Genomic DNA, 19,398 nt, shown 5'->3' on the forward strand with positions numbered 1-19,398 from the left:
GATGACATGGACTTTCCTCCATAGCTGACAGAGAGAAAGCCTTCTCCTGGAGCTGATGCCCTGATTTTGGACTTGTAGCCTACTGGACTGTTAGAGAATAAACTTATCTTTGCTAAATCCATCCACTTGTGGTATTCCTGTTAGAGCAGCACCAGATGACTGAGACGGGGCATCATACCACAGTCCTCAGATGGGCAGGACACCAGAGGTAAGTGTATTTGTGCCACTAAAATCACCAAGACGAAGCGGGGAGAGGGAGCATGCTCTTCTGGTCATCAGGTGTGTGTGCCTGGGCACTTCCTGTTGGCTGCAGACAGCAATCAGGACATAGCCCTGACCAAGTGTGAGTAGAGGGGGGCTGCTTGTAGTGTGGTCAGGTGGGGGACCTCCTGCTAACACTATGAATCTATTACTCTGTGTACGCCACCCACCCTAATGGTCAGTGACCACCGCTGGAGTAGTCCTGTTTCTGGATCCTGGCTCCCTCTCAGCTCTGTGGACACCAGGATCCCTGGAGCGCTTACCCTCCTTCCTGTACTTTTCCTCTTTAGATGTGGTTTATGTTCTGTTCACCTTGCTTCACTCTGGGTATGTCTACACACTTTCTCTGTCTCCTATTGGGGATTTCATGAAGTTGCCTTCCTGTGCTCCTCACCTGGTATCACTGCTGGCTTTGTTTCAAGATGGCCACACTCTGCTGGTCTGGCTGATAGGGAACCTTCCCTCTGTATCTCTCTTTGTTCACTGTTTTTGTTCAAATTCTTTGTCCAGTCGATGTTCGATCTAATTCTCTATCCTTCCATTTGATGCTCAGGGCTCAAGGACTGTCATCTCTGTTTTACTTGGTTTCTCAGGTCTTTGCTACAGAAGGATAGCATGCTGTGTCTAAGTTGCCATCTTGGGCCGTCTCTCCTCAATGCTATAACTTCTTGTAGCAAATTTCTTCACCTCATTGAATAATTCCCAGTATTTCACTGTTCATTATAATAACAAGATACTAGGTCATGGATAACTTTTATAAAAGCTAGAAACATGTATGTGTATATGTAATACGCATATAAATTTATTATGCAAAGAATACATCATAGAGAAACCAGAAGATACAGACTATAAAAATCACTCAAAATCCCACCCCTTAAAGATGACCATTGTTAAAAGTTTTTGTAAATATTCAACAGCTTTCTATGCAAACACGTTTATATGTTATACATACTATTCTATAACTTGTCTTTCCCTCTACTTAACCAATATATTATAAATCTTCCTTGTCAACAAATATATCTACACTGCTTGAATAGTTTCTTGGTATTCCACTGTATGTATAAACCATAATTTATTTACTCACTTTTCCATTATTAGACATTTAGGTTTTCAAGTTGTAATTATAAATACTGTGATGAATCACCTCATAGAAACATACATCTTCATGCACTTATCCAATCATTTCCCCAGAAAACATTTTCAAGGTCACTGCTCAGCTGTCCAGATTCACCATAACTTTTTTATCCCTGGGTTCACTCCTGTATCATATACTCCTAGGCAGTCATTTGGAGGAATTTGGTATACAACAAACAGCAATATTCTAAGTACAGGGTAAACAGAAGCAGTCAAGTCCTATCTCAAAATGCTGTAATTTTTCTAGATTTATACAAACAAGTTCTTGGGAAATTTTCATTCCTGAGAAAAATGTGGATTCTTTGTTCAAATTATACCATATTCATTTAAAAACTACCGACACAAGAGTAACCAATGAAGACTAAGGTAACAATGACTGATAATCATTACAGCTTACAAAGCTATGTGACTGGGATATGGCACTTCTGGGTGGTGCGAACAGTTAAGTACTCAAGTACTAACTGAAAGGTTGGTGGTTTGGACCGACTTAGAAGCAGCTCAAAAGAAAGGCCCGGTGAACTGCTTCCGAAAGTTCACAGCCTTGAAGACTCTATGGAGTGCAATTCTACTCTGCAACACATGGGGTCACCATGAGTCAAAATCTACGGCAATTCAAAACAAAAAAAACCACCTTACAATTACCCATGGGTACTGCTGTACCCTGCTTTTAAGAGGAGGCAACTGAAGCTCAAAAAAGTCAAGTCAGTTGCCCAAAACACTGGGGCTAAGATTATAATTTGTTTCAAAGCCCATACTTTTAATGTTAGTGCAGTCAAATGAGTCACTGAAAGTAAATTCAGACATCCAATGACCATGCAGAGCTGTAGTCTTTCTTACTATATACTTACCATATGTACCACTGATGAGGGAATGCTACTTTTTAAATATACTAAATGATAACCATTTTGGAAAGTGTATTAAGCTGAAAAACAGAGCCTAAAAGATACGTTGCTTCTAAGATTAAGCATCAGCTCTGCCATCAAAATAGGTACTAATATTATTTTATGTGAATTGTTTGTAAGAGAGTCATAGATCATTTCTAGACAGGACATGTTGACTTCAATCCAGATTTATTCAATCATTTAAAAAATAAAAAAACACTTTTATTAAATACTTCTATTGAACATGTTTAGGTAAAATATCTTGTTAAGTTTATAAACCAAATATCAGTGACCTAGTAATAAAAATGGGAAAATAATTTGAATCTATTTTCATGGTTGACACATATTGAAATGCAAAACGAACATAACAGAATCTTATAAACTACACATTTCAGCTTCACAGAAAATGCTAGGTTGACAAATAAACACAATCTTAAAAAGTCACCCTACATATTATTACAAATAAGCAGACTATTTACAGAAGACTTTATTCATGTTTCATCATAGTGTATTTCCAAAAATTATAAATATTTTAGATACAACCCTATTCTAAATATAAACTCAATATTTTTATGTCCTATTTTATCTAAGGAGAAATGAAAATGTATATGATAAGAGTTTGATATTACTTAAATCTGACTTTTCATATTTAGGACACAGTAAATTTGAAAGGAACACTTCAACTGAAGCAGTATTAATGACTAAATAAAATCAGCAAGATGTACTTAGAAAACTGGAAAAAATGTCCCCTTTAATAGCATCTCTGTAAAAAAATTATAAATATTCCCAATTTTTTCATTTTAAAAGAAGATTGTCATCTGGGTAAGCTTTTTAGAGTAGATATGCAATACATCCAGTGTTTTCCTCAAAAAGGGACTTTTGTATCAGATCTCAAGGTAAAAAAAAAAAAAAAAAAAATCCACTTCTGTTCAATATTTAGGTGACACCTCAAACTAATCTAACCTAATAGATCCAATTTTTCACCAGGTAAAACTAACATGAAAGCTCTTAAAATTCCTTAGTTTAACATATTTTTTCCTTCCAAAATCTATACAACAGTAAGTTTTAAGTTTACTTTCTATTTTATCTTGAACATAACTTGAACTACAAAATCCAGCTCAGTCCTCTGCATTTCATAAAGAAGCATGCTATAAATCCCTTGTATCCAAAATCTCCCAGTCAATCTACCTTGGGAAAAACAGGGTATTCCAGGAGGGAATTTGACAGTAGGAGATACTGACATGGACTATGCTGATTGATTACATAAAATCTTGCATAGATTTTTGTTCAATAAAATGCTCCCAGATAATGAAGATATGATGAATTAATATGCAGTACACAGGTAAATCCTGAAAGACAGATCAGGACACTAGAAGGAAAAGGTTGAAACAGAAAATTTGAGAACATGTTCCTCTGAAATGGTGCATATTTTTCTCTTCAGAAGAGAAAAAGTTGTAAGACACATTCTCAATTCTGGCTCTTCTAGGAAGACAATAATGGTCTGTGCCAAAATGTTTCTTCAATGAAAGTGTAAGAGGGAAATTCTTCTTAAAAATATATATTAAACATACATTAATAAAATGTATACTCCAGTTTGGGGTAGGGGTTTTCCAATTCTAAAAAACTGAAAATCTACAATTCTTAGTTTTATCTTAAAGGAATCTAAGCATGGATGAGCTTCAACTATGATCTGAATCATTGAACTGATCATTTTATTCTATTTTAAAAGTACAGATTTTACTAAAATACACCCAACTTCAGCTCTGAAGATACGGGTTCAAGGTCTGTTCATGCTTATTCTAAAAACTCTGCTTGTAGAGCATTCCTGTCAATAAAACCCTATAAAATTATTCTAAAATGAACTTTTTCAACCTACTGAACTGAACTCATGCCCACCCTTTAATGTTTATTTCAGCAGCATTTGTCTCTGTGAAACACACCAAAATCACTCAGACATCAAATTGCTGATCTGATAGAATGATTTATTTCCCATTACAGGAAAAGTCATGAGTGACTTGTTCTGAGGTATGTTTTGAGCTATGAAGGACTTCTATTAGAAAGCTCCATACTTCAAGGTTTCTGTTTAGGTGGTAACGTTTTATGGCTGGACAGTCTCTGCAGGTACCAGATTCCCTGTTGTATCCAACTGCATACATTTACACGTACACGCAGACACAGGGCACTCTGCATGGTCCCTAAACAAATAGGTCAGATAACCATTAAAAATCTATATCAAACATACCTATATTGTTATATGTATACATAAAATAAAAAGTCTCTGGATTTTAATTTCTATGTTTTCCCAAGTGATTGAGGTTATATGTGTATAATATATATGGAAAAACATAGGAATTAAAGTCTAGAGACAAAAAGCATTAAAGGCATTAAATCAGAAATGACTGCCAAGCTGAACTTGGGAAGAAAGTTATTAAAAAATGAAGAGCTTTGCTTTCTAAATATATATAACAAGATTTCTCATGTACAGTTAAGGTGACAAGATGACAGGGATGTGTGCTCAGTTTAAATAAAAGCTGATGTGAGAAACTGGGCGTAAAAGTTACAGCAATGAGGAACACAGGGTCACTTGGACTGTTCAAAATAAAAGTTGAATATGATCTTGAGAGTTTCCACTGTATGGATACTTACTTACAAAACAAGCTTAATGAGAAGACAATTGATGCAGCAGTATGATATGTACTCTTATCATTTCATTTATATTTCAAATTTATGATAAATTTTAGAATATTCAGTTGCAAAAAACTATAAACATATCTTCTCCCCAAATAAATACAGCTAAATAATGCTACTCAAACCTTTAACTCACAAAAAAATATTTAAACCATTTCTTATATAACTATAAATTTTAGAGTTTAAGATTGCAAAGGCTGTCTAATGAACTCATTAACTCAAGTGATGGTAAAAAAGAAATTCATCTTTTGGCTATCTATGAACATATAAACTTGAACGATTTAAAAAGCCATCTGCTTTATCTCCTGTAACTCTAAATCTATTAAAGAAGGAATGTGCTGATTACCTGAACCAACTAAGCATATGTCCGGCATGCCCCCCATGCCTGCAATTGTGACACCATGTAAACCAGTTGTTAAATTGAGCTAATTTTTTGTCCTTGCTCAAGTCCACTTTTTCATCTGATTTGGATCCTCCTATGGAAAAAGCAAATTGTCTTCATTAACTATACCAGAATATTTTACTCAACATTTGTCAAAAGATATTTCTAAAACTATGTTTAAAATACAAATCGTATACCATCTAGAAATAGCAAACTGGATGCTAGCATCTAGTTTAGACTGAATGAATACTAAATGATAGAAGTTTCCCCACATTTTAAATAGTCAATAAAAAATCATCAAAGTCCACTAAAAAACAATCTGAATTAAAAACTTTAGAGAAACAATCATTTTCTTCTCATAAAGAAATCCTCTTCCTTATAGGGAGAGCAATTAGGGTCACATAACAATGTATGTATAAATTTTTGTATAAGAGACTAACTTGAAATGTAAACTTTCACTTAAACTACAACAATAAACAAAAAGAAAAAAGAAATCCTCTTCCTACAAAGACTCTTCCCCTTAAAGAAAATACCAGGCCTGCTTATAGGTAAGTTCTATCAAACACTGAAGTGACAGGTAATTCTTATCTACACAAACTCTTTCAAAGAACAGAAAAAGAGGGAATACTTCCCAATGCACTTCATAAGGCTGGTATAACTTTGCTAACAAAACCAGATAAAAATAATATGAGAAAAGAAAATTATAGACCAATCTCCCTCTTGAACACAGGTGAAAAAAAATCCTAATTAAAATATTAACAAACAATCTTGCAATGTCATAATCCCATAATTCTCAGTAACTACACTACAGAAACTCTTGCATATGTCAAAAGAAGACATACACAAAAATGTTCATAGTAGCATTGTTCATAATAGTGAAAATATGGAAACAACCAAAGTGGCCATCATTAATAGACTGGAAGAACTGCGTTACAGTCATGAATAGAGCACTAAATAATAGTGAAAAATTAATAAACTACACCTACATTCATCAGGATAATTGAAACTAAAAAAGTAAAAAAAAAATGTTGAAGAAGAAAGGCAAGTCAAAGAATACATTCCATATGATTCATTTAAATAGAATTCAAAACACAGGCAAAATGAAACATAGTGATAAAACTATACAGACAAGCAAGAGACTGACTAACACAACTCGGGACACTGGTTACCTCTACGGAACAGGTAGGGGGTGTGAACAGGCAGGGAGGAAGGATCAATGGTACTGGTATAGACAATCTTTTAAGCAGGATGGGACTCACTGATGTTTGATTCATCAAAATATATGGTACATACAGTCTTACCTATGTTATAGTTCACAAAAAATTTTTTAAAAATGTGTTATTACATATGAATATACACATATGTCTTCATATACATCTTTATGTAACTTTGAATGCTCAAAACATGCTCATTCTATTAATTTTGGCTACCTCAAGTGTTTTCTTAACTAAGCAGCTGTGTATCTATTAAGAAGATGCATTCGCTAATAATGTATTCAAAATTTCACCTTGACCACTGCTGACCACACTTTAATAATAAACACAGGGATAGTCTTGCAAGTATGTAAAAATGATTCCATCTGTTTTTGCAAATAATATGAAGGTGGAAAAATGGCTAGTAGGTTCAAGAATTTAAGATGGTTTTGGAAATACATCCACTCCTCACTTATTGACATGGTTCGGTTCCAAAGACCAGGTTATTACGTGAAAATCAGTGTTATGCTAGAGCTGGGGCCACACCCCATCTTCAGTGCTGGTGCCTCCCCCAGTCGCTCACCACCCGTCCGGCACCGCCAGCACATCTTGGGATGCGCGTGGAGCAGCAGGCCCCCCTTCATCACCATGCTTTCCCTACCACTGAGGAGCCCGCGGGGGGTTGGTGGTGATGGTGATGGTAGTTGAGGGTTGCCTGTTGCCTCTGGAGCAGCAAGGGCCAACCATCGCCTGGCTGCGCTCCAGGCCTCCACGTGGACTCCTGCGCCTTGCCTCTCCACCTTACCACTCCGCTGGCCCCAGAGACAGGCCTCGGCAGCAGGTGTCTCTGGGGCCTGCAGTTAGGTGAAGCCTGGCCATGTGGGCCTGGCAGAGGCTGTGGAGAAGGCAGAGAGGCCTCTTTGGAAGAACAGACTTCCGAGTCCCCATATGATTCCTGCAGCCCTGGCTCCCACTGCCTCCTCATGGCCGCCCTGTGCTCGCTACAGGCCTGGCCTGGCTCCTCCACCCGATCTGGGTGATACGAACCACTGGCGGCCTGTGCAGCCTCACTCCCTCTCACAAACCTCCCCTTTTCCTCCTCCTCCTCCCCCTCTCACTGGGGCTCCTCATTAACATGCAAAATAGTCAGATGGTAGATTTCTTCTATTGTCATAAATGCGAAATGTCAGATAACGAGATAGTCGGTAAGTGAGGAGTAAGGTAGATAGTGGTGACGGTTGCACAACATTGTGAATGTAATATTGTTGAATTGTACACTTAAAACAGCTAAAATGGCAGATTTTGTTATATGTATTTTATAATAAAATCTAAATAAAACTATATATATATGCATATACACATACATATATGAATTTAAGAAGTAAAATGCACTGAAATTCCTCCTAAAGGACTCGCCAAAACAATTAACAGTGTGAGAGGGAAAAAAAGAGAGAAAATACATTAAATTTCTTCAAGACCTTATAGAGACATTATTTTATATCTTTGTGTAAAGCCCTTACTAGTGATTTTCACTTTGAAAACAAGAGACTAATCCTTATGTTTCTCTGATGAAGCTGGAAATAACAGCCTCCTCACTGCCACGTGAAAAGGCCTTTTTTTTTTTTTGATCAAATGACTTTAAAGAAGAAAGATTTATAGGGAATTATGAAGATAAGTGCTACAGAATCGTTGAGGAAAACTATAGCTTCACTTATACCCTAATAATAATGAGCCCTTGTGGTGCAGTGGTTAAGCACTCAGCTGCTAGCTGAAAGGTTGGTGGTTCAAACGCACCAGCCACTCTGCGGGATAAAGATGTGGCCATAAAGATTTACAGCCTTGGAAACCCTATGGGCAGTTCTACTCTGTCCTGTAGGGTTGCTATGAGTTGGAATCAACTTGATGGCAATGGGCTAATAATAATAAAAGAACAGTAAGAAATAAAGCAGTATATAATCTAACTTTGAAAAATGTATAACCGCCTAGAAGTTAAGCTCTCCAAAGGCCGGGGCCTAGGGCCGGGGATTTTGGTCTGTTTTACTCACTGCAGCACTTTTAGCATTTAGAACAATGGATACTAAATAAACATTTGTTGAATAAATAATGTTTATAATGTATAACAATGTTAATTAGAACTGTTTCTATAGAGTTCTAATCTTCCAAACAGAACTGAGTAGCACTCTCAGTTAAACAGGCTTACAGAACTTGGTTGCCTGGATAATGAAACATGATGGATGGATACAACCCCTCACCACAGGCAAAGCACACGGAGGTTTGTACACCTGAACCTTTAAACTGCTATGAGCCAGCATTTGTTTTCTATTAGGTCTTGCTTTATTTTGGAACTAAGATTTTTCTGATTTCACTACCGAAAAAGAATATGCTTATTATTTTCTAATTTTCTAAGCTCTGCAATGCCTTTAAAGATTGTAGTCAGGCTCCCCTTAATTTTCCTATACTACTTCCTATCAGTCCACTTCCTAGGCCCTTGTCACGCTGACACACTTGCTACTTCCCACACACTCCCGGCACTTATCATACTTACCAATCTTTTTACCCTAGTTCATGCTTTTTATTCTTGGTTTACAACCTGAAAAGGCTTCCCTGAAATCTCTACATATTTAAATCAAAGAAGCAGCTTAAATGCTTCCTTCTTCCTGAAGTTTTCCAGGTATCCTTCAGAAAGAAGTAATGTTTCCCTCCTTCAAAATTCCTAACACTTATACAAAGTCCCTTACCCACCCTGGGGGCTAGATGTATTTTAAAATTCAGAAGGTTTGGGGATTTTAGAAAAAAAATAAGGGGCAAATATTACATACAACCCTCCAGGGAGTCTGAGGCAGCACCCTGTAGTCAAACACGTTAGTATATCTGCAGTAAAATATCTGAATATTCACAAACAAGGGAAATATAGACCATAATAGCCTCATGTCAATTCTGAACAGGTTTTATTGCCAAATTAGATTACTGTAAATTCATTTTTAAAAACTTAGGATTTTCAGATTCTTTCAGAGATTTCAGAATGGCAGATAAGGGACTGTGGACCAGTTTTTATCTTCTAGAACATATCACTTCTTATTTTAGTTATCTATGCTCCCTGAATAGCATAAACTCCACAAGGATCTTTGACTGATTCATCTCAGCACATCAGTTTTATCTAAGTGTATGAAATATTAAGTGTTTTGATATATATTATATAAATAAATTTATTTCTCAAGCAAATCTACGGAAGTTTTCTGAAGCAAAAATGGAAAAACGTTAATTTGATAAACCTGACTCTTGAGCATTCATTGTCTTAGTCTCTATAACAGCGTTCGAATGTTTTATGACTTAATTTTCTTTAAATTCTAGAAAATAGTTTTTACCTCTTTTTTTAAAACCTATTTCAAAAGCAGAAAAGACTAAAAAGCTAGTATGCAGCAAAACCCAACAGCACTCAGGTGTCATTAGAAGGCAAATAACCGTTACAGCTTCCTGAGGTTTGTGCTCCAAAAGATGTATTAAATTTAACTATTTCTATGTATTTGAGTTCACATAGATAAAGGTCTTATTTATGCTATATTCCACCTTCTTATCCATTTTATTGTAGTTGATATTCCAAATTGTCATTTTCTATTATTAGTATCAGGGCCACATTAAAAAAAGATCAGAAAGTAATGTATAAAATGAAAAACTTCGATAAAAATTTAAATAAAACATAAAATGTATATTTAAAAACATTACATCTCCTCCTTTACTTACTAAAAACAAAAAAACAAAGGCAGCCAGTGACACTTGTAAGTCTTTCACAGATGCTGCAGTAACAACACAACAGACTACTCATGTGAACAAGCTGCATAACAGAATTACAAAATGGCAGAACTAGAAAGGACCTGCCAGTCCAACAGCCTATATTAAAAAGGGCTAAAGTAATGCTCAGAGCCATAGTGGAGTTAAAACTAAAACAGGCAGGCATTCTGACACACTATCTCATTCTTCGTTAATTACACCAGGGTGCCAAGTATTCAAAATGTTTTTAATCAACGTTGTTCCCATAGTATCATATTCAAGTTATTTAAATAGCTGGAATATTCCCAGCCACTGGGTATATTATTTATATTCAATTACCTGCTATCTCAAAAAATATTTTTTTCACAAGATGATTTACTGTGATTAGCAAAAAAAAAATCCGAGCACTTCTAACCATTAAAAACATATATATTTACTAGGTAACTGACAAATACAGCAGAAGAGGCCTAGAAGTCAAGGGACCTGGCATCCCGATTAACACTTTGCCTATATACTTCACAGGTGGATTTTGCAGATAAAATGAGGAAATGTAAAAGCGCTTTGAGACTATCAAAAGCTCTTTATGAATACAAGGCACTTGTTATTAGACAATGCCACACTATTAAAAATTTGAGAGAACTCTTAGCAGAAATGGTGATTAGAAAATGGCTTAATTATAAGATTACTGACTATTTAAGCTTGTCCCACAAACCTTAAATTGGTCAACATTTGTGGGATTACCTGAGGTATCATGGATATAGATTTTACTTTTAATCTATAAATTACATAAATTATGAGGAACACAAAAGTTTTCAAGCCAGTAAATCTGCTCTTTCTTTGATATAAAATAAAACCAAGCTAGTATGTATTTTATTTACAATATTAAATTATGTAGGAACAACTTTAGCTCAGAAAAGTCTTTTAGAATTATGTCATACCAGGACAGCTAGAAACAGGTGTTCCCATATTAATGAGGCAAAGTGCACATCGAGGAAGGGGTTTCCGACAGCCAGGGCAACTTGTGACCTTAGATTTTGTTGGTGAGCCACTGACTCCATACTGACTAAAACCTCGGCCCTGATGAGGCACAGTTGAACAGCTGTAGGAGATAGACTTGCCACAGAAATTGCAACTCACAAACACCTACAAAATAAATGAAAGGAGAAAGAAAATGTAATGCAAACCATAATGAAAAGATAAATAATTCAAAGCTTAAATCTAACAAGTTATTTTAAAATAATTTTATTTTAAATTTTAAAATAATTTGTTATTTGCTAGGTTTTGACTTGCTCTCATTTAAAATCTCCACTTAGCAGTTATACTATTTGGGCACTTCCTTTCTGTTACCTTTGTTTAGTTACATTCTTCCTAATATCATTGACAGAGGCAGGAAAAGCTGGGGACTTTAGATCTCAACATTTTACAGATAACAAAGACATTAGAGTTCACAATGGAACATTATGAAATATGACTTCTAATTTAAAACTCAGTGATACCATCCTGTGAGCACAAATTTTTTGTAAAGAAACCACTCTTCTAAGATAAAAGGGAGTTCGGGATTCTGTAACGGCAAACAATTAAAACTTTAGAATACTAGCAATCAGAAGCTGTTCGTTTTTGTTTTTAGAGTGAATTCTTAGGCTCTTTAATCACTTATCAAATAGATTAGTAACAAATATTACCATTTAAGGCTATTTTACTAATACTAGAGTTGTTTTAATATAAGCACTAATTTCTCAATTTCCTAAGAGAATAGCACCATCCAGTGCTCACATTGAGGATATACCCAATATTTAATACTTTAACTAAGATGTAGATATCGCATGTCATGTGCATAATGTGGTATTAATTTCATGCTCTTTTTGTAATTAATGTTAAAGCAAAAAAAAATTTCCATGTGTAATTTAGACATGTAGGTATATGTATATATTGTTAAAGATAAAAATGCTGCCTTTTTACATATAAATAGCACAGAAAATCTTTACATACAAATGAAATTTTTAAGTTCATTTTGCTGTTGTTGCGTGCCATCAAGCGGGTTCCGACTCATAGGAACCCTATTTACAAAAGAATGAAACACTGCCTGGCCCTGCACCATCCTCACAATTGTTGCTGTGCTTGAGCCCATCGCTGCAGTCACTGTGTCAATCCATCTCGTAGTGCTTTCCAACCTGAGGGGCTCATCTTCTGGCACTGTATCAGACAACATTCCGCTGCTATTCATTAAGGTTTTCACTGGCCAGTTTTTTCAGAAGTAGATCGCCAGGTCTACTTTTAGAATCTAAATGATCTTAAGATCACAGAGCAGTTTAGCTACTAAAAGGGCTTTGAATATACTGGAAAACCTCAGACAGCTCTAGGATTCATATAGGTTTGCCTAAGATTCTCTAGACCTGCTGTCATTTGCTTTATCTTCGACTAAAAAGGTCAAGCCACTAAGATGAGTGATAGGAAGTGGCAGGACCAGAAAACAGGAAGATCAAGGACAAAGTGCAGTCTGGGACAGATAGCAACATCAACAGGAACTTAATAAAAGAAACTAAACTAGAATCCACTGCTGTGGAGTCGATACTGACTCATAGCAATCCTAAAGTACAGATTAGAATTACCCCATAGGGTTTCCAAGGCTGTAATCTTTATGGAAGCAGACTGCCACATCCTTCTCCTGTGGAGTGGCTGGTGGGTTGGAAATGCTAACGTTTTTTTTAGCAGCCGAGCACTTAACCACTGTGTCACCAAAAGAATGAGCTAACAATCATTTATTAAATTGAACTCTAAATTTATTCTACATAACATGTATACGCACTTGGTTCTTTGGCTGGAATATTGAAGACATGTTACAATTTGCTTCTCTCCTTAAGAATGTACTTACCTGTGCTAAAGGCTTGGAACTGGGATCCAACTTACTCCTGTGAATATCAAATTCAGCGCGTTTATGCCAAAACCTCCAGGCATCTAATAAATTTCTATAATTCTCAATCCAGTACTGAACCCTTTCATCTTTAAGAACATCTAAAGGAGAACCCTAAAAAGAAAACATGAATTATTTCAATTGTTTAAAAATTACCCAGCTAAGCCACAGGATTCTGGTTAACATATGAGTATGCGCGACATGGAAGAAATACATCCCCTTTTTGCCAAAATCTGGCTCCAAATGAAGATATATATATAAAATAATTGATAGAAAGCGCCATTAATTTACTTTAAGATGGCCTCCATTAAGGACTTAAATAAGTAATGTACATATCATTATACCTGGCAAGGGAAGTGTAATTCTTTATTTCTTATTTAAATTTAAGATACCAGCAGCCAACAATTCACCTTCCTGGGTGAATGCAGTAAAACGTGATGTGGATGCCTTTTATGCCAACAATTAACATTTCTAGGATCACAAAGTCTGTTTACTATCTAATCCATGCCCACCAAATTTGCTCAATCACATTTAAAATAATACTAAGCCTGATCCTTTGTATTTAGCAGTGCATTGTGAACCGAGATGGTGCTTTTATATACCTATTTATCTGTAAGTTAAACCTGCCTAACCTCTTTCTTACCCTCAATTAAAACATACATTTATCTCCTTAAAATTACCAAAAAAAAAAAAAAAAAAATCCAACAGCAAAACCAAAAAGTTTCTCAGTTCTTTTGCCCCTAGGCCATATGGAAAAGCAACAATTAGCTTTACTTAATTTTACTTTAGATTTCTTCTCATTAAGAACTTCAGTTAACTTGCCAATAAGAATTTTCCTAAAGCTGTATTCTCCATGGCAGCTGTGACATTCCACATTTCACTTATGCTTGCTTTGGGTTCTCATGGAAAGCTTTTAGCCCTGTTTAGGACATCTTCTTTCACTGTCATGTTGGAAAAAGCAGGGAAAGTCTCTACCTCCAATGATGCCACGGGCATCAATTTGAAGCTCAGTTTTCCCAATCCCATTTGAGGGCAGATGGAAAAGCAGAATGTTAGAGAGAACTTGGCATGCATCTTACTCATGGAAAAAGAGGCAGAAATCTGTTAACATCTAATAAAGACAATGTATCTTTAGACACTCTATCAAAAATAGAAGGCCTGTATCTTTCAATTATTAAATTAGGTGTTAATTTTAATTACTGGAGTTAAATTTGGCTAAAAGAACATGTGAAAAATTCTCAACGGACAATATTATTTCTCAAAAAAGCAGAGACCTATTCTAGTCCTAATTATGACCAACTAAGAACTAATTACCAAAGCAGCATATGATCCCTGTTTTAAAAGGAAAATTTACAGAAAAATGAGAAATCTTTATGCCCCACTCTTTCCCCTTGCAATGGACAATATGGACATCACATGGCAGATCACTTGTAAAGATAAATGAAAAAAGATTTGGTCAATTTACAGAATCGACTCAATGGCAATTAACAATAACAAAGTCTTCTCGAGACCTGCCCTAACAAAGCCTAAAATCAAGCCCTGACAAGGTCCATAGAGTTCAGAGATTGAGTCCGACCAAGTTAGAAAGACTCAGGAAATACCTTGGGCTTTCCACAGATCCATAGTAACAAAACATAAAACCAAAAATTATCAACCTGTAACTGAATTGTCTTAAAACAATAATCAACACTCTTTAGGAAAGGTAAAAGAACCCAGATCTCTATAATCTACTGTACACGGTGTCCAGTATTCAATGAAAAACTACTAGACACACAAAAAACAGGTAAATGTGGTTCAAAGTTAGGGGAAAATGAAGTCAATAGAAACTAAAATAGCCCGGATGTTAGAATTAGCAGACAAAGACTGCTCAAAGCTATCAGAAATATGATCAAAGAATTAAAAGAAAATGGGTTCAAAGACTTAAAAATAATATTTGAATTAGTGAACAGATAGGGAGTCTGAGATGAGAAATGTAAACTTTAAAAAAAATTAAAATTCTAGAACTAGAAAGCACGGTGATTAAAATTAAGAATTTCCTAGAAGGCATTAACAGCAGATAGGAAATGGCAGAAGAGTTAATGAACAAATCAATAGAAATGACTCAATTTGGAGAACATATTAAAAAAAAAGATGGAGGGAACAAACAGAGTCTCTGGGACATGGGACAATAGCAAACGGTATAATCTATGTGTAATAAGAGCCAAGAAGAGAATGAGATTAGGGTAAGGAGGGAGTCAACTATATTCACTCATATCATGCTATTATATTGTGTGAAAAGTATGCAGGAAGGAAAGAGGAAGATAATGCCAGCATGAAAATAAGATTAGTTAGAGGGCTACTGGAATCTCAGGGAAATGCTCTGAATTTTCACCATATTTTTAATGTAGGTAAAGTAGAAGGTAACCTTTGCCAGGAATCTGTCTTTAACCACTGGATAGTAAAAACTGAGAAAAAGCAGCTGAACTGGTTACCCCAAATCACGCCTACTGAAAATGAAAAGGGGAAATGAGAGTTAAGAAAGCTGTGGTATAACTTGTCTTCTGTACTTCAAAAGAGACTATAGTTTAGATTAGGGAGAGGGAACTTCTTGTGTAGAGGTGTAGTTCTGCCAACAATGGGAGAATTGAAGACAGGTTTCTCTGTTCCATTTGCACTTTACATAAATTTAGACATGGTCAAGACTGACACTTCCCAGACTGAAAGGAATAACTGGACAATCCAATGCAGGCAACTTAGGGACAGTTAGACAAAGCACAAGTCCTTGTAGATCAAGTGATTAGGTTAAAGCTAAATGCCTTCTAAATAATCTAAGCAAGCAAAAGTGCATACATTCCCCCTCTTTTTTTTAGATGCTGCCACACTGTACTAACCTGTAACATGCAGTAACTTGCTGTTTGGACATCTCCAGTTCTATCAACGTAACTCTCCATTAAATCCACTCCATCTTTAGTAAGGCCTGTAAGCAGAATTCCTTCCAAATTTCCAGCCTCTTTCATTTCATTGGTCAATTTTTCGATGTATCTATTTAACTGGAAGATTCAAAGTGATTATACGTATTGTACTTCAAAACTTCTAGATTTAGAACAATTTTATTCCTAATGAAACACATTTTAAAACAAAAGCCTTTACTAAAATCTAGATATGTGATCTCTAAAAGTCTGCATCTATTATAAATTACAATGCAGCATCTAAGATCATTTAAAATATTTAAAAAAGGTAAGACATTTACAACGTTTTGATAATTATTCTATAAAAGATTTATAAAGGGTTTACAATTTTAAATTTACAGAGAATTGTTCCCATTATTCTACAAAGTTCTTGCTATTATACCAGGATGTAACAATAAAAATATCTGATATGGAAGGGAACTTTGAGATCATAAGGTCTAACCATCTCCTCTAAGGACTTCCCTGACTTCACCCCACACTAAACTCTAGTCAAGATTCCTTTTCATCCCCCTAGCACTTTATCATTATTAGAGTACATAGCACATCGTACTACTAGTTGTTTATGGGCATTTCTCCCTAACTGTACACATATTAAGCATTTCTCCATCTCCAGCAATTAGGATATAGTGTTTACACATAGCACAGATGTTTGGTAACTGTTATTGTATAAGAAAATGAATCCTTTTTATAACATCACGAAGAGGTAGCTTTAATATCTCTTATCTACTGACCAATCTCACCCCTCAAAGCAGAAATGAACTAAAATATTAAGTTAGCACTCTAAACAAGTAAATTTATGATAGACATGTTCATAATATCCTGATCTAATAAAGAAACTACCACTTTACTTCCCTGAGTGGTGCAAATGGTTTGTGCTCAACTACTAACTAAAAGGCTGGCAGTTCGAATCCACCCAGAAGCACCATGGAAGAAAGGCCTGGTGATCTACTTTGTAAGATTATAGCCATTGCAAACCCCATGGAGTGCAGTTCTACTGTGACACACACAGGGTCACCATGAGTCAGAATCGACTCAATGGCAATGGGTTTACTTTTTAGAAGAATTTACACACAAATCTCATATATACTTACCTGCACATAAACTTCCTAAAATAATTCAGTGACAGTAAATATTAATCATTTCAAACACAGAATTAAGTAATTTCTCACCTGAGTATCACTAAGGAATTTACAAGCAAATGCCACTCTGTCACGTACTGCAACTTTGTTTTCATACTGGAAGGCGAAAAAGCAAAGAGTTAACATATATTTTATGACAGAAATTTTTGCACAGACTAAATATTTTACATACACAATATATAAGTTTATTTTTCAAATACATTATTAAGCCATTATGTTCATTCTGGCAGAGTTACTGGTTGCCTAAGATGTTTTTCTTTATACAACTCTCAGGAACCTCAGTGCTAAGATCTTTGTCCTTGTAAAGTAAAGAACTGTTAGGTGCTTTTGAGTCGGCGTGTGTAACAGAATGAAATGTTGCCTGGTCCTATGCCACCCTCAACAACAGTAGGTATGTTTGAGACTAGTGTTGCAGCCATTGTGTAAATCCATCTCATTGAAGGTCTTCCTCTTTTTCACTGACCCTCTACTTTATCAAGCATGATGTCCTTCTCCAGGGAATCGTCCCTCCTGATAACATGTCCAAAGTACATGAAATGAAGTCTTGCCATTCCTTGCTTCTAAGGAGCATTCTGGCTGTACTGCCTTGAAGACAGATTTGTTCATTCTTCTGGCAGTCTGTGGTATAGTCAATATTCCCCGCCAACACCATAATTCAAACATGTCAGTTCTTCTTCAGTCTTCCTTTTTCGTCGTCCAGCTTTCACATGCGAGGCAACTGAAAATATCATGGCTTAGGTGAGCGCACCTTAGTCCTCAAAGTGACATCTTTGCTTCTTAACACTTTAACGAGGTCTTTTGCAGCAGATTTGCCCAAGGCAATATGTCATTTGATTTCCTGACTGCTGCTTCCAGGGATGTTGACTGTGGATCCAAGTAAAATGAAATCCTTGACAACTTCAATCGTTTCTCTGTTTATCATGATGTTCCTTATTGGTCGAGTTGTGAGAATTTTTGTTTTCTTTATGCTGAGGTGCAATCCATACTGAAAGCTGTGGTCTTTGATCTTCATCAGTAAGTGCTGCAAGCCCTCTTCACTTTCAGCAAGCAAGGTTGTGTCATCTGCTTATTGCAGGTTGCTAATGAGTCTTCCTCCAATCCTGATGCCATGTTCTTTTTCATATAGTGCAGCTTCTCGGATTATTTGCTCAGCACACAGATTGAATAAGTATAGTGAGAGGATACAACCCTGGATGCACACCTTTTCTGATTTTAAACCATACAGTCAGTCTTATATAACTCCAACATAAAATATAAGCAATGATGCATATTATATCATATTTAAGATGCCATGGAATCCTTCTACCATAGATGTTAATTTGGGGGAAACTGAGGAAATCTCTCCTTGGCTGCAAAACTAATCAACGAATCTAGAAAATCTGTAAACTGGAAACACTAGTACAGAATTTAAAATAAATACCAATATGTGCTTCAATACAAAATTACAAGTTTTACAACATACCTTATTTTAATGATTTATTCTATAAATAAATAGACACACTTTTGTTGCTGGAGTACAATATGATTATATAGGAGGTTTGTGGCAGATATTTCAGAGGCAGCATGATAACTTAAATTTTCATATACTCGTCAGTATTGTAAAACACTATTTTGAAAAAAGTTTACCATAAATGTACAACGGTACAATTAGTTTTATTATAAGTAAAAAATAATTTAAAGGTGGAAAAAAGGTACAACTTCAGTTAAAGTCATTCTGTGATATATAGTTCCCCTTCTTGAAACATAAGATTACTTCAGTTGATACCTATCTTAGTGTTTCCTCAACTGTAAAATATGGTTCTGCCTTAAAGAGGGAACGTGCTTAGTATAAATCAGACTTAGCTCTTAGATTCATTTATGTGAATTAGAGTTTTGATCTGGAAAAAGGTTATAAATATTAACTATACTATTTTACAGCTGAGAAAGCTAAAACCTAAAAAAGTTGTGTGATTGGCTAAGTTGACTACAGTAAACCTAGGACTCAGGCCCTTATCTTCTAGCTCCTCAATTCGATACTTTTCAGTATCATATTACTATACTATAGTACCACATTTTTGTACTGTATTACTAAATTACTGCAATTTAACTTTTTT

The 19,398-nt window shown here is 35.6% G+C and overlaps 1 protein-coding gene across 2 annotated transcripts in view; it reads right to left on the reverse strand.

Annotated features, from left to right (window-relative positions):
- Positions 1 to 2,546: 2,546 nt before the first annotated feature.
- Positions 2,547 to 19,398, reverse strand: part of MIOS (meiosis regulator for oocyte development) — a 36,411-nt gene continuing 19,559 nt past the window's right edge. For both annotated transcript variants that reach the window (XM_023740499.1, XM_023740500.1), the window contains exons 6-11: positions 17,336 to 17,401; positions 16,089 to 16,247; positions 13,180 to 13,332; positions 11,246 to 11,450; positions 5,311 to 5,440; positions 2,547 to 4,471 (exon numbers count right to left, since the gene is read on the reverse strand). In XM_023740499.1, the coding sequence (XP_023596267.1) occupies positions 4,375 to 4,471; positions 5,311 to 5,440; positions 11,246 to 11,450; positions 13,180 to 13,332; positions 16,089 to 16,247; positions 17,336 to 17,401 (810 nt within the window). In that variant the 3' untranslated portion in view covers positions 2,547 to 4,374. The remainder of the gene's footprint in view (positions 4,472 to 5,310; positions 5,441 to 11,245; positions 11,451 to 13,179; positions 13,333 to 16,088; positions 16,248 to 17,335; positions 17,402 to 19,398) is intronic.

This window comes from Trichechus manatus, unplaced genomic scaffold, assembly GCF_000243295.1.
Source record: "Trichechus manatus latirostris isolate Lorelei unplaced genomic scaffold, TriManLat1.0 scaffold00156, whole genome shotgun sequence".
In the NCBI taxonomy this organism is placed as follows: Eukaryota; Metazoa; Chordata; class Mammalia; order Sirenia; family Trichechidae; genus Trichechus; species Trichechus manatus.